Below are 12,002 nucleotides of genomic sequence, written 5' to 3' on the forward strand. Positions count from 1 at the left end.
TGCACAGCCCAGACACTGCTGATACCTCAGACTCTCTGTTGGATTATTGGCATGATTAATACAGGATCACCAGAACTAAGTCTTTTTCATAGCAAATTCAAGTACCTGTAGTTAATACAAAATGCTTTTTTTTTAAATGCTTAGACAATACTGAGTTGTCTGTGATTTTCAAGAGACTATAGGAGTACAACCTCACCAACTAACTGAGGAAATTTTAAGTGAAGCACAATCGGACAACTTGGTTGAGCAGATCCTGAGAGTTTTCATTTGCCCAGTAGAATATAGTAAAGAATGGTGTAAAGGATTAAACTTGTGACCACATCCAGCTATCAAATCTGAACAATTTTCTGTCAGTTTATCCCAGGATGAAAAGAAACCTATTATGCTCTTCACTTCTAGAGCTGCTTTTAAGGTCTTGAAAATAGCTCAAGTGGGAGGTAAAGTATTTGCATATTCAATATTCAATGCATAAAGTATTTTACAATGGAAGTCAAAGGATCTTGCTGATTAAAGAACTGATTCCACCAATGCTCTATGACTAGTTAAGTTAGGACTATATAATGAAAATTTAATCCAAAACAAACTACAAGTTGCTCATGTTGATGACTGAAATGTATTCATTTGAGGAGATGGATGTCTGTTATTGCAATGTCTGCCTTTTTAAAACCTTTCACACAGCTTTTATTGCAGCAAACAAGGTAAAACAAGATATAAAAAATGGTAGCAAAGAGATAATATCCATAGAAAATCCATCAATAGTTTGGCAGAGTTTTTTTAAGACTTCATCTACTACAAATGCAGCAGAGATGAGCCCCTCAAAGTCTCACTAACTGAAGCCTTCCTGAGAGCCAGGGCCAAATTCAGAGCTGGAGTCACTAGATTCAACTCCACTTAAACCAGCAGCTTGTAGGGATCTTATAGCAGAAATTAGGTTTCTTCAGCCCAAAAGTTGAGAATCACTCTGTAGGTTTCCAAAAATTATAAATAAGCTTCTTGTAAAATGCCAGTGCTTTCCTTTGGGTAAGCATTGCTTCTGCAGCTTTACACATCTCATGCTCCCATCTATATGTAGATGAAAAAAAATCAAGCCCTTAAAATGCTACAAAACATTGTCTTTCCTGCAGTTAAAGGTCTTTAAATCACTTCAATAGTTCACAAAATACTAGCATTTTAAAGTCACATGGCTAGACAGTTAACCAATCCAGTTTTCAGCAGCAACATTTTCCCATAGACCAAGTCAGCTGCTCCCTGCCTAAAAACTCAGCAGGCTCAAGCTACAGCATTCCCATAGCTCCTTCAGTGCCCACAGGGATGCACCATTCAAGGCTGTGTCCACCACTAAGCTTCTCTTTCTCAAACAACTTAACAAAAACAGTTATTTAAGCTTCAAAGATTAAATGACTGGACAAGAACCAAATGCTGGCACCAAGTTAGCAGTTGAAGTTAACAAGCCTGGAGACCCATGTTTGCAAGCTGAGCCAGAGCTCCCTGAGAGATAAGAACTATCCAAATGAATGTAAAGAAAGATCCTGCTTTTTCACTTGCCTATTTTTATGGATGACTGTAACATAACAAGCATGGAATCTAGATTGTGAAATAGAGTGAATGAAAACAGGACTTTGATCTCCCATATTGTGTCCTGCAGCATGCAGGGATCTGAGCAGATCTCCTGTATTCTGTGCCATTTTTATTGAAAGAACCCAGCAATGCCAGAACTTGATGCTTCTCCAACTTCTCCAGTAATCTGAAAGAGATTATAGTCACCAGATGAAGTTCTACCACACTTCTGTGAAGTAATTAAATGTTACAACAATTCCAAACAGGACAAAAATCTAATCCTGGCTATTAAAATGGCTCCTCCAGGAGCAGAGGGAGCCTGGCAGGTTATCCCACTCCAGGAAAGAACATAAGCATGTTGCCCACATGCTTCAGTGCCTTGAACTGGGATCAAAGCCCAGCTCCTCTAATGCTTAGTGCTATGCTTTCACTATAAGCCCATCATTTCAGCTCCTTAAAACTAACATTTGCCCCATGTGAGGTTCTCACAAGGTTCTTATTCCAAGATTATCATTAAAGGAGAAAATGGATCAGTGTGTTTTCAGAAATGAACAAATCCCAGACTAATCCCTCACTTTTGAGTCAAATCTTTAAAAACAGTATTTTCTGGATTACTGTATCAATATGATTGTGTTTTAGTAATAAAAATATTCTTCATACAAAAGTACTACAGAAAATAAAGTATTGATTGTTAAAAAAATTACTTCTGAAATGCATAATCTAGACAAGGTTCTAACTAAAGTTTTGTTAATAAAATGACTTGCATAAGCACAATAATTGAAGAATATCTTAGCTATCTCTGTTCTTGTGAAGAACTGAGGAACAGATGATTTAATTTTCTAACTATATCAATTAACAAGATACAGACTGTCCAAAGTATTAAAATGCAGTTAGGAAAATTTCCTTATGACAGATTTTCAGTATTTTTTTCCTAAGAGGCTCTAAATTTAAGCTAGCACAGCCACTGCTGGGTAGAGTTAATAACACATACATAGAAGGACCATCTTCTAAAAGATATGGGCAGTATTACCTCAATCTGTTAAAATTAAAGGAGCTCCTTGGACAGAGCAATCAGGAAAATTCTTCATTAGCATTAAGTAGGATATCTCCTTGAGGAGTGCTTGCTTCTGGTCAGGAGAGGAGTATTAAAGTAACCACTACTACCAGTTTGGAACACTCAGAATATTTATAATGGAAAGCCTTTTTCAGTGATCACTGAAAATGCCCAGATCAATAAATAGATGATTTATTCCTGCCAGTGGGTGCTGAAAGAGCAGGGGTCAGTTCTGAGTGACTGCGCACACTTGGCTTACATGATGGTTAACTTATTCCAGCAAAAAGCTTCTGGCTTCTGCAGGAATCCTACAGATCTGCTACTTCTGTTCTCACAGCTTGACTAACAGCTACTCTCCTATTTTCATGTGGAAGGAGCCTTTGACAGACAGGAATAAAACTGTATCTAGAACATTAGTGAAAAAGTTGTGAGAAAGATAGCAAACTGGTAAGATAATTGATACTATTCTATATCCTAAGTCCTGGCTCAAATCATTTAACCTTGGGAATTGTGAGCTCCTGTCTGGCTCCTCTCTTAAAAAGCCATCCACCTAGTTTGGACCTGGAGAACTGTCTCTGGTGGTTTCAGATTTAGAGGAAACTGACAAGATCCATGGTCCAAAACTGGTTTCTCCGCAAGCAAACATTTTTAACATTGTTTAACCAGGGGTCAGGTGGGCACGAGTGAGCACTTGCATTAAATAAATTAAACTCCTGATGTAAATTAATACCTTGCATATCTATTACTAAACTGCAAGGGCTTCCCAGGCCACACTCTCAAAGACATGTCCCTTTCCAGTACAGCAGCCACGCACAGCCAGGATACTGTTCTGATGCCTGGGGAAAGTCTAGGCTCTCAAGGCCCTAGGCTGAACTCTGAAAAGTACAAAGCATTGTGTAAAGTGCTCAAAATATCACAGCTTTACCTGGGATCACTTGTAATTGAACCATCTAGCCTTCTAAGTGTCAACATTTGATTCCCTAATTTTCAGGATCTGACAGCTGCAGCCAGGAGCCTGCCAACTTCACCCCATGCTCATTGTACTTTGTTTGAAGTACTTAAAAAGATTTCATAATCCCCGAAGCAGACAATGTATTCCTACTTTTTTGTGTTTGATGTAAATGAATTGGTTATTCCCTGCTGTTTCCTCTAAGTTCTATCTCTACAACCTCTGGAACCAATTGGAATGCTGTAACATTCCTTGTTATGATTAGAAAGCAAAACACTAGCACCTAAAAACATAAGCCAGGATTGACCTTTTGGTGAATGAAGTGCTAAGAAGACCTCAACTGGAGATCCAGATCCTGGTATGGGAGCACAAGCTAGGAAGGTGCTCAGTCTTCTACTGCCAAGTCTTGTGAAGGCCACAAATTAAGAGGATACAGCAAAGTGAGACAAAGAGAAGAAATACTGGGTATTGGAGAAAAATAATACTTTGATTTAACTGTAGGATTTAGACAGGTTAAACATGGCAGGCTTAAAAGCCTATTTTAAACTTAAGACAGCAAAGCTGTTTGTTAAAAACCCTCTTCCTTCCTTTCTGGAAACGGAGGAACTAAATGTAAAACGTGACTGCAGCAAGAAGGGCTAAGGAAGCTCTGGGCTGTCAGAGTGCACAGTGAAGGTTGAGGTCCACACTGAATAATGTATTGCAGCAGTGACTCACCACTACATTAATCAAGATTTCCTTTGGTATTGGCTCCAAGCTGGACTAACAGAGCACTGAACCAGAAAACACAAATTTAAAAGCAGAACAGAAACAAATGTATAGCAGAAGGTTGTCCAGGGAGTGATAAACTGAGACTTCTACTGATGAGAGAGAACCTCCTCACTTCACTTTTGCTTCATCACCTCTTCCCTGCCAACTCATTAGTCTCATCCATCATTCCAGTCTTCTCACAGCCCAGCCTCTGAACCTGGACTGTTTCTATAATAGGAGCTTGCAATGTACTTTCAAGGCCAGGTTGGATGGGGCTTGGAGCAGCCTGGTCTGGTGAGAGGTGTCCCTGCTGGCGCAGGGGGTTGGAACTGGATGATCTTTCAGGCCCCTTCCAACAAAAACCATTCCATGATGATTCTAGGATGACAGTACCAAGGTACTCCATTCTCCAGATGAGGAAACCGCCACCTTCGGAAAAGAAGCTATCAAAATCATCACCAATTCAAATCCTTTCCTAGTTTTCAGCCATAGGAAGCACCCTTTTGTTGCTTCACACTGGTGCCTGTGATTCCCACTCCCACGTACCTAATGAAGTAATGGACATGAACAGGACATGGTTTGTATAATCCTGGTTTCCTTGGGCCAGTGTGCAGAAAGTTCTGTACAAAGCAGGAAATGCTGCTTATGAAAAGATAAACACTGCTTATTTTATCCTGATGGTTTTGACCAAAGTGCTCAGTCATTTGTTCTTCACCCCTCAAAATGAAGACTTGAAAAGATTTTAAAAGTCAAAAGCAGAATATATTTGAACAAAATGAATGCAGGTTATGTCCAAAACAGGTCTTGGCTTCTTTCTGTCTTGAGCCTCTTCCTTGTGTAGGGCAATTAACTTGAATTTTTCATCATCAGACCTCTTGTGAGGTTCTGTAACCATGTTTCCCTCCTGCCTGGCTTTCCTTGAGTTACTATGGATCAGAGTATGTTGTCCCCCTCATGCATAGGCATGACGTGAATTATTTTTTACCTTACAGCACATTTACAGATAATGTAAAACATATGTTGCTGTCTTGGTAATGCATTCTTGTCAATTAATTAAACACTTCTATCCCATCACATGTCATGAAACACAGATTGTCAGCTTTCTGGTTTTATTTTTACTTAAAAAGTTGTCAAAGAATCTAGCAATGTACCCACTGGGGTTGAAAATCTTGTAGTGGAGGAATCTAATGCAGGGGTCTTACTGCTACCTATGGAACACCTATGGAATGTCATGGTAAGAGAAATCAATTTAATTCTTCAGAGTCTCTGTGCCCTGGCTTCCACCTGTGGTTTTCATCTTGATTTAAAGAAGGGGGAGAAGGCAAGAAGGCACAGGTGAAATATGCAGGGATCCCATATTCCACAGGAAGCCTTTATGCACAAGTGAACACATGCACGTTTCCATACCTAATTCACTCTTTAAAAGTCCTTCAACAAAAAACAATTTCTATGGAGCAGGCATGTCCCATGGGATCAGGAAGGGAGCTCCTTCTACAAAGGGTGTTCCTTGTATGGAACACTATGTAAAAAAAAGCATAGAAACAGGCAAAGAAAGCAGTGTCAATTTTGATAAATGCTGGCAGTGCAAATGATGGCAATTCATGAAGTAATGAGAAGATATATTAAGTTAGAGAATGATGCAGCTAAAATACTCTTTGCCTTAGCGAGGCTGCCTGTAAGTACACTCAGCAGGCTTCTTCCAAATGGAGAAAAACTATTGTCTTAAGAAAGGTCAATTAATTTTGCTGACAAACTACTACCCAGCTGCAGCAGCCTTATTCTTTGCAAACTTTGAAAGAAGCTGCTTTGATAAGTACAGCTTCAAACATAACTTTCCCCAAGCTATGCTGGTTGGGCTGGTCTAGGTCTGAATTACAGATCAGTTCAGGAGGGTCAGGAAAATTAGGGGTTTTTAAGTAAAAAGCGTTGTGGGTAGTAAATGCAATAGGACTAACTGCATTTCTGACTAATGCTGCTATTATGCTTTATAGAGAACAGATAGTAACACAGACTTTAAAATCAAAGAATAAGATTAATCAACATGATTTATCACTTAACTCCTAATCCCTCCATTACTCTTGCTGACTTTTATAATTATCATACCTTTGTGATGACAATGACATGATTTTGACTTGGAGTCTAGAATGTAAAGACATCCCAACATTAGTCCTCATACACCTATTAGGTACAATGTGAGTAATTTAAAATAACTATTTGAAAATAGCTACAAGTCAAACACTGAGAAATATTGGAAAGTATTTGAAAGCACTAAACAGCACTGTACTATCTGCAGATTAAAAAAAAAGTCTTCAAATATGTTCATTTTGGAATTCAGTGCCAAAAATTGTGTATTATAAAAATACAGAGGCCAATCTGCTGCAACGTTGAGGCCGTGTAGTTTGACAACACACTACAAAAATGCAAAAGATTCTGCAGAAGCAGCTACTGTAATGGGAAGTTAAAAGGAAATGGTGAGTTAACAGAAATGGATTTGTCTCTTACAAATTTCCTCTTCCTTATATCCACTGTTCTATTGCCTACCTCATCCCCTTTCAGAACTTCAGAGCCTCCTAGCTCACGGGCCTGGTTGGTCTTCTCCAGCATCTCCCTTTCAGTGCTGGACATCTCTTCCTTAGCAGCCTGCAGTTCTTCTGCCTTGGCTTCCTTTTTCCGGGAAACGATCGACGCCTGCACGATCATTGAACATGCACAGGGAAAAGTCAAGTAAAAACTGCCCTGTTTAATCATTAGTAAAATGCAATCCATTCCAGTTCAGGCACTGCACCACGGAAACCACACTTTAACTGGCAGAAACTGATTTACATTAGGAAATGTGAGCACATCTCAGTGTGAGGAGAAAGGGATTGATTACTCATTATTCACAGCGGGTTAAACCACAACCTCCCTGCAGCTGGTTGCAGACTCCCAACTTGCTTCAATGCAGCCAAGATTCCAAACATAGCCCTTTTATCCCACATTTCTATTGATACATTTTAGATTTACATTTCTTCACCTCAGGTTTTCATTTTCATGGAAGAAAAAGGCATTTGAGCTGCTCCATTTCTTCCACTTAGTCCCTTTTTGTGCATACGTAAGAGACACCAACAGGGCTTCACTGGAAAGTTATCCAAGATTTCACAAATGTCATAATACAGATTTTTATAACTCCAACCTACTCCAACCTACAGAAATATGTTATACTAACAGCAGAACCAAGCCACTAAATCTTGGCAAATAGCTAGAAGATGATGAATAAAGCAATACAGTACAGAAATAGTGTACTTGCAGATTATTATCTTCCCTCTTTTTTTTAAGTCTAGAAGGTAAAGCATTTCAAAAAGAATACTTCATACAAGGTAGAATATTTAATAGTATAAAACATTTGACCAGAAGCTAGCAGATTTGGGAACAGAAGTATCCATGAGTTCAGGAAAAAAATTTAAGCATTTCATCTTGCTAAGATCTACTGCTTAAAAATATTTTTAAATAACACTACACATTAATTTAGATGCATGCACATGAATTTGGAGACATGGTTGGTTTCTTCATGTGAAAGGGAAAACTCAGGAAAAAATGAAGCAACATCCACAGCAGCTCTCTCACACTAGGTTAAAAGGACCAGATTTCTAAAATATAACTAACAGTATTCTGCTGGGGTAGAATTTCAGCTTTTTGCTTCAGGAGGTATCTGCAGTGACACATTGTGGTACAACATATAGGATTAATTCCTGAAACTGAAGCCACTCTCTAGCAGAATGAAACCACCAGATTAGACGGTTAATTAGGTTAATGGTTAGACTTGATGATCTTAAAGGTCCTTCCCAACCAGAAAGATTCTGTGATATGCCTTCAACTCCCAGCAGCAATCTCAGCTCCTGGGGTGGTTCCTCCACTGAACACAATTATATCACAAGCCAGTTGGGCTTTGGTGTGAGCACATTATGCAGCAAACTCTTCTTTGGGGAAGAAGAGCATCACTTCAAACCAAAATGGTGCATTTGATATTGCGTATGTGATTGAATGGTATTATGCATTTTAGCACAATTTTTTTTCCTCCCACTGACACATTTTACTGAAGCCTTTTTAATTTTTTAAACTTTCACCATAAGCATCATCATGAAAATCTTCAATAAAATCAGCAGTGCTACAGGTTACCTGGAGAAGAAATCACTCACATTTCTGTGTGAGCCCTGAAAATCTCAGAGTTCATAAATCTCTTTTATAACTTGTGAATGCACCAAGACTAGACCAGACAGGCTATTTTATAGAAAGGGTATTTTATAGCCTCAGAATGAACAAAAATCAAAGAATACCTTCCTAATAGATGTAACAGGAAAAAGAGCTTGTGGTCAAAGACAAGCAAGAGATGTAAATGAAAGCCAACCTTGCATCCAGGTCTGCCTGCAGCAGTCAGCCCACATGCTGCATTTGAGGATCTGTCCACAGCTGGAGCTTTAACCAGAATAGCTCTTCAAAATGATCCTCCCAGAATTGCTGTGATGCAGCTGAAGGGCAGCCCCTAACAGCCAAAGGACAGCAGTGGATACAGACTCACTGACAGGACTGACGGCAGTTGTCTGACTCAGCCCTCAACAGACAAATGTTCAACAGCTCTTTATTTTAGTTTATGTCCTCTGTTACTATGTATTCCTGCTGATTTATGCTAAATCAATTAAAGAACAAAAAAAATCAGTATGAAAAAACCATCAGTGACTGAAATTGCTCTACTGCTTCAGGTTAAAATAATGTTATGTTCCTTCTTACCTGTTGGCGATACATGAAGAATTTATTATCAGTTGGCTCATACTTCATCATTCTTTTTTCAATAAGCTGATTAATTTCTGCATTTACTTCATTTATCTGCAAGACAGTAGAAAAACTAAAGAAATCGAGCTTTATTTCCTTGCCTTCTCCAAGAACTAAATGCTTTGCAAACCAGATCTACAACCCAGCTAGTTCCATTCTGCAAACAGAGAAACAAGCCCAAACCACTCAGTGAGTCATGAAGCACTGGCCAGGAAGAGGCTGTGGTTTTGGATTTCCAGTTCTGTGCCTTTTTGATAAGGCAGCAGCATGATGTTGGCCCTGAAAATGAAGTGAATTGGTGTATGTGGAAAGAAAATGCCTATGAACTGGTAGAGACAGGAAAAAAGCTGATGTCCCACACTATGTGAAAGATGTAGCTTTCTCAATAGTAGTTAAACACCTTTTTGCTCCATTATTTATCAGAAGTTTAAAGGGGAGTAAATGAAGACTAAGTTATATCAAATTTCATCAGTACTTTGAAGAGTCACACCATCACATTCCAGTCTGTGGCACCTTCTTCCTACTGCCACAAAATGCACTTATTTGCCCAGAGTCTCAAACTGATCCCCATTCTGGCTGAAGCTTTGGAGCCTGCTGCACCTGAAGCCCCAGGAGCACCCACCCCAGTGCAGTGCCTGCAGCTCCTCCAGCCCTGACTTAACACTACACTGGGGCTCTCATCATCCATGGAAACCACAGCCCTAGCAAATTTCATTCTCTGCTAACAAGATGAGTGCTGATAAACAAGCAGTGTAAATATGTCCTGAAATCAAGTAAAAATGTAATGCAGAGACAGTAACACAGGCATTACTCTAACAATTGTGTCCAATTCTGGAGCCCTCAACACAGGAAAGACGTGGAGCTCTTGGAGCAAGTCCAGAGAAGGGCCACAGAGATGATGGGAGGCCTGGAGCAGCTCTGCTATGAAGACAGAGCTGAGGGAGTTGGGGCTGTTCAGCCTGGAGAAGGCTCCAGGGAGATCTCTGAAGACAGCAAAAGAATTCCCTTCTGTGAATAAATTCCTGCTTTATATATTATGAAATGCAGGACAGTAGCATGCTTAGTGCAGTTCAGCTCCTTTTTAAGACACTGAGATAACCAAAGGCTGACTTAAAAAAGAAGATGCTGTCTAAGGCCATGCTGTGAGAAGAGCCAAATATGTGACATGTTTTTATTAAGATGAAGACACTTCCAAAATACAAAGTAAAAGGTTACCTCATAGAGAGGAGGGAAAAAAAAAAAAAAAAAACAACACCAGACTTGAAGGTTTCTAAAATATTGCCAAAACCCAAAAACTCTTGGAAAGTGAAGGCACAAAACAGGGCTTCAACTATGCCTAAAAGAAATAACTGCAACCACAAGTATTGTTTTGATTAGAAGAAATAAACTGGAAAGGCAGAGGCTGAATCACAGAGACAGTTTAATATTTCAGACCTAGTCTGGAGTTTAATAGAAGTGTAACAACTGAGATCCAAAAGGGCAGTGGGCTGTCACAGAGTGTACTTTTCTAAAAAGTAGTATCAACCTTAAAAATAGAAGGTTTTCTTGATGATACTTGAATGCTCATACTTGCCTGATCCAGAAAACCTGTGGACATTTCTTTATGTTGCTACCATTGCAAACTGCTGACACAATTTTCTAAATAGAATTTAAAGATAGGGTTGGGTTTGGGGTGGGTTTGGTTTGTTTGGGTTTTTTTGGTTTTGTTTGTTTTGTGGTTTGTTGTGGGTTTTTTGGAAACAAAAAATGCAAACTCTGAGAGTTTGCATTTAGTGGGGATATTCCTTTGGGAATTGGAACATTTTTCTCAAAGATATAAAGTAGGGGTAAGAAAACTCCAGTGTACAAGAACCTTAGACTATGCTACAGAACACAAGTTAAGTGTGACCTTGGTCAACTTACCTTGATTTCAAGTACATCAAGATCAGATTGGCTCATAGCTGGCTCTGCAGCAACCTTTTGTAAGAAATATATTGAATTCTTCTTACTTTCAATCTCTCTAGGCATCTTTTCACTAACCAAGTATGAATTGAAATTTATCTCTTCTTCCAGTTTCTTCATTAGACCTTAAAGACAAATTAAATCAGTGAGTGTCTATAAAAGCAATGGAGCAGATAGGTTTGATTTTACCAACACATCAAACTACTTAGCAGCAGATTACAAGAACAGCAGAGCATTTGAATCTTCTCTTCAATGCTCAAGGAATCAGGTAGTTACTTGATTTAGATTTTTTTATCTGCATGTTAGACAATGTAATAAGTATGATTATCCATCTGTATCTCTAACATATAACTATGAACTACTTGACAGAATCTGTTCATCAATAAACAAGTAAAACCCTTCTGGCATGTAACTCCAGCTGAATCAAATGCAAAACTCAACAAGCAGCATTGCTACAGGAAGCCATTCACCTTACGTGTGTCTTACACACATCAAGATACTGGATTAAGTATTAATTTTTCAGTGGTGAATTATGTTCTTCTGAAACTTTACAAGTTAAGAGCTCAACCTTGGGTGCTTATGTGCACCCAAGATAAGGGGCAGCAAAGCATGTCACAGCTATGCTGACTTGCTCAGAGGTTTTTTGAAGCTTCTGTCCCTTGCAACTTCCCTGGCAGGAGCAGTGGAACAAGGATCCTGAAGTTGGTCCTACCCACAGATTGCTGAAGTCATTGTTTCATGTGAGTTACTTTATCTACAGACAGAAATTATCTCCCTGTGAATCCTTTATCTGTACCAAGATCTTATTTTGGCCTAGCTCATGTATAGATTTGTTACATCCTTGGAAACTCTCACTTAAAATAAAACTTTATTTCAATCTGGCATCAAAAAAGGCCTTTCAAGGCAGAATTGAATGTGTGCCTACTGTAAGGGTCTTCCACATTG

At 39.0% G+C, this 12,002-nt stretch overlaps 1 protein-coding gene across 4 annotated transcripts in view; it reads right to left on the reverse strand.

Moving 5' to 3' along the window:
* The window catches only part of IFT81 (intraflagellar transport 81), a 38,521-nt gene that overhangs the window by 11,834 nt on the left and 14,685 nt on the right, over window positions 1-12,002 (reverse strand). For all 4 annotated transcript variants that reach the window (XM_051634224.1, XM_051634223.1, XM_051634225.1 and 1 more), the window contains exons 8-10: window positions 11,019-11,182; window positions 9,075-9,170; window positions 6,852-6,998 (exon numbers count right to left, since the gene is read on the reverse strand). In XM_051634224.1, the coding sequence (XP_051490184.1) occupies window positions 6,852-6,998; window positions 9,075-9,170; window positions 11,019-11,182 (407 nt within the window). The remainder of the gene's footprint in view (window positions 1-6,851; window positions 6,999-9,074; window positions 9,171-11,018; window positions 11,183-12,002) is intronic.

This window comes from Apus apus, chromosome 16 (assembly GCF_020740795.1).
Source record: "Apus apus isolate bApuApu2 chromosome 16, bApuApu2.pri.cur, whole genome shotgun sequence".
NCBI lineage: Eukaryota > Metazoa > Chordata > Aves > Apodiformes > Apodidae > Apus > Apus apus.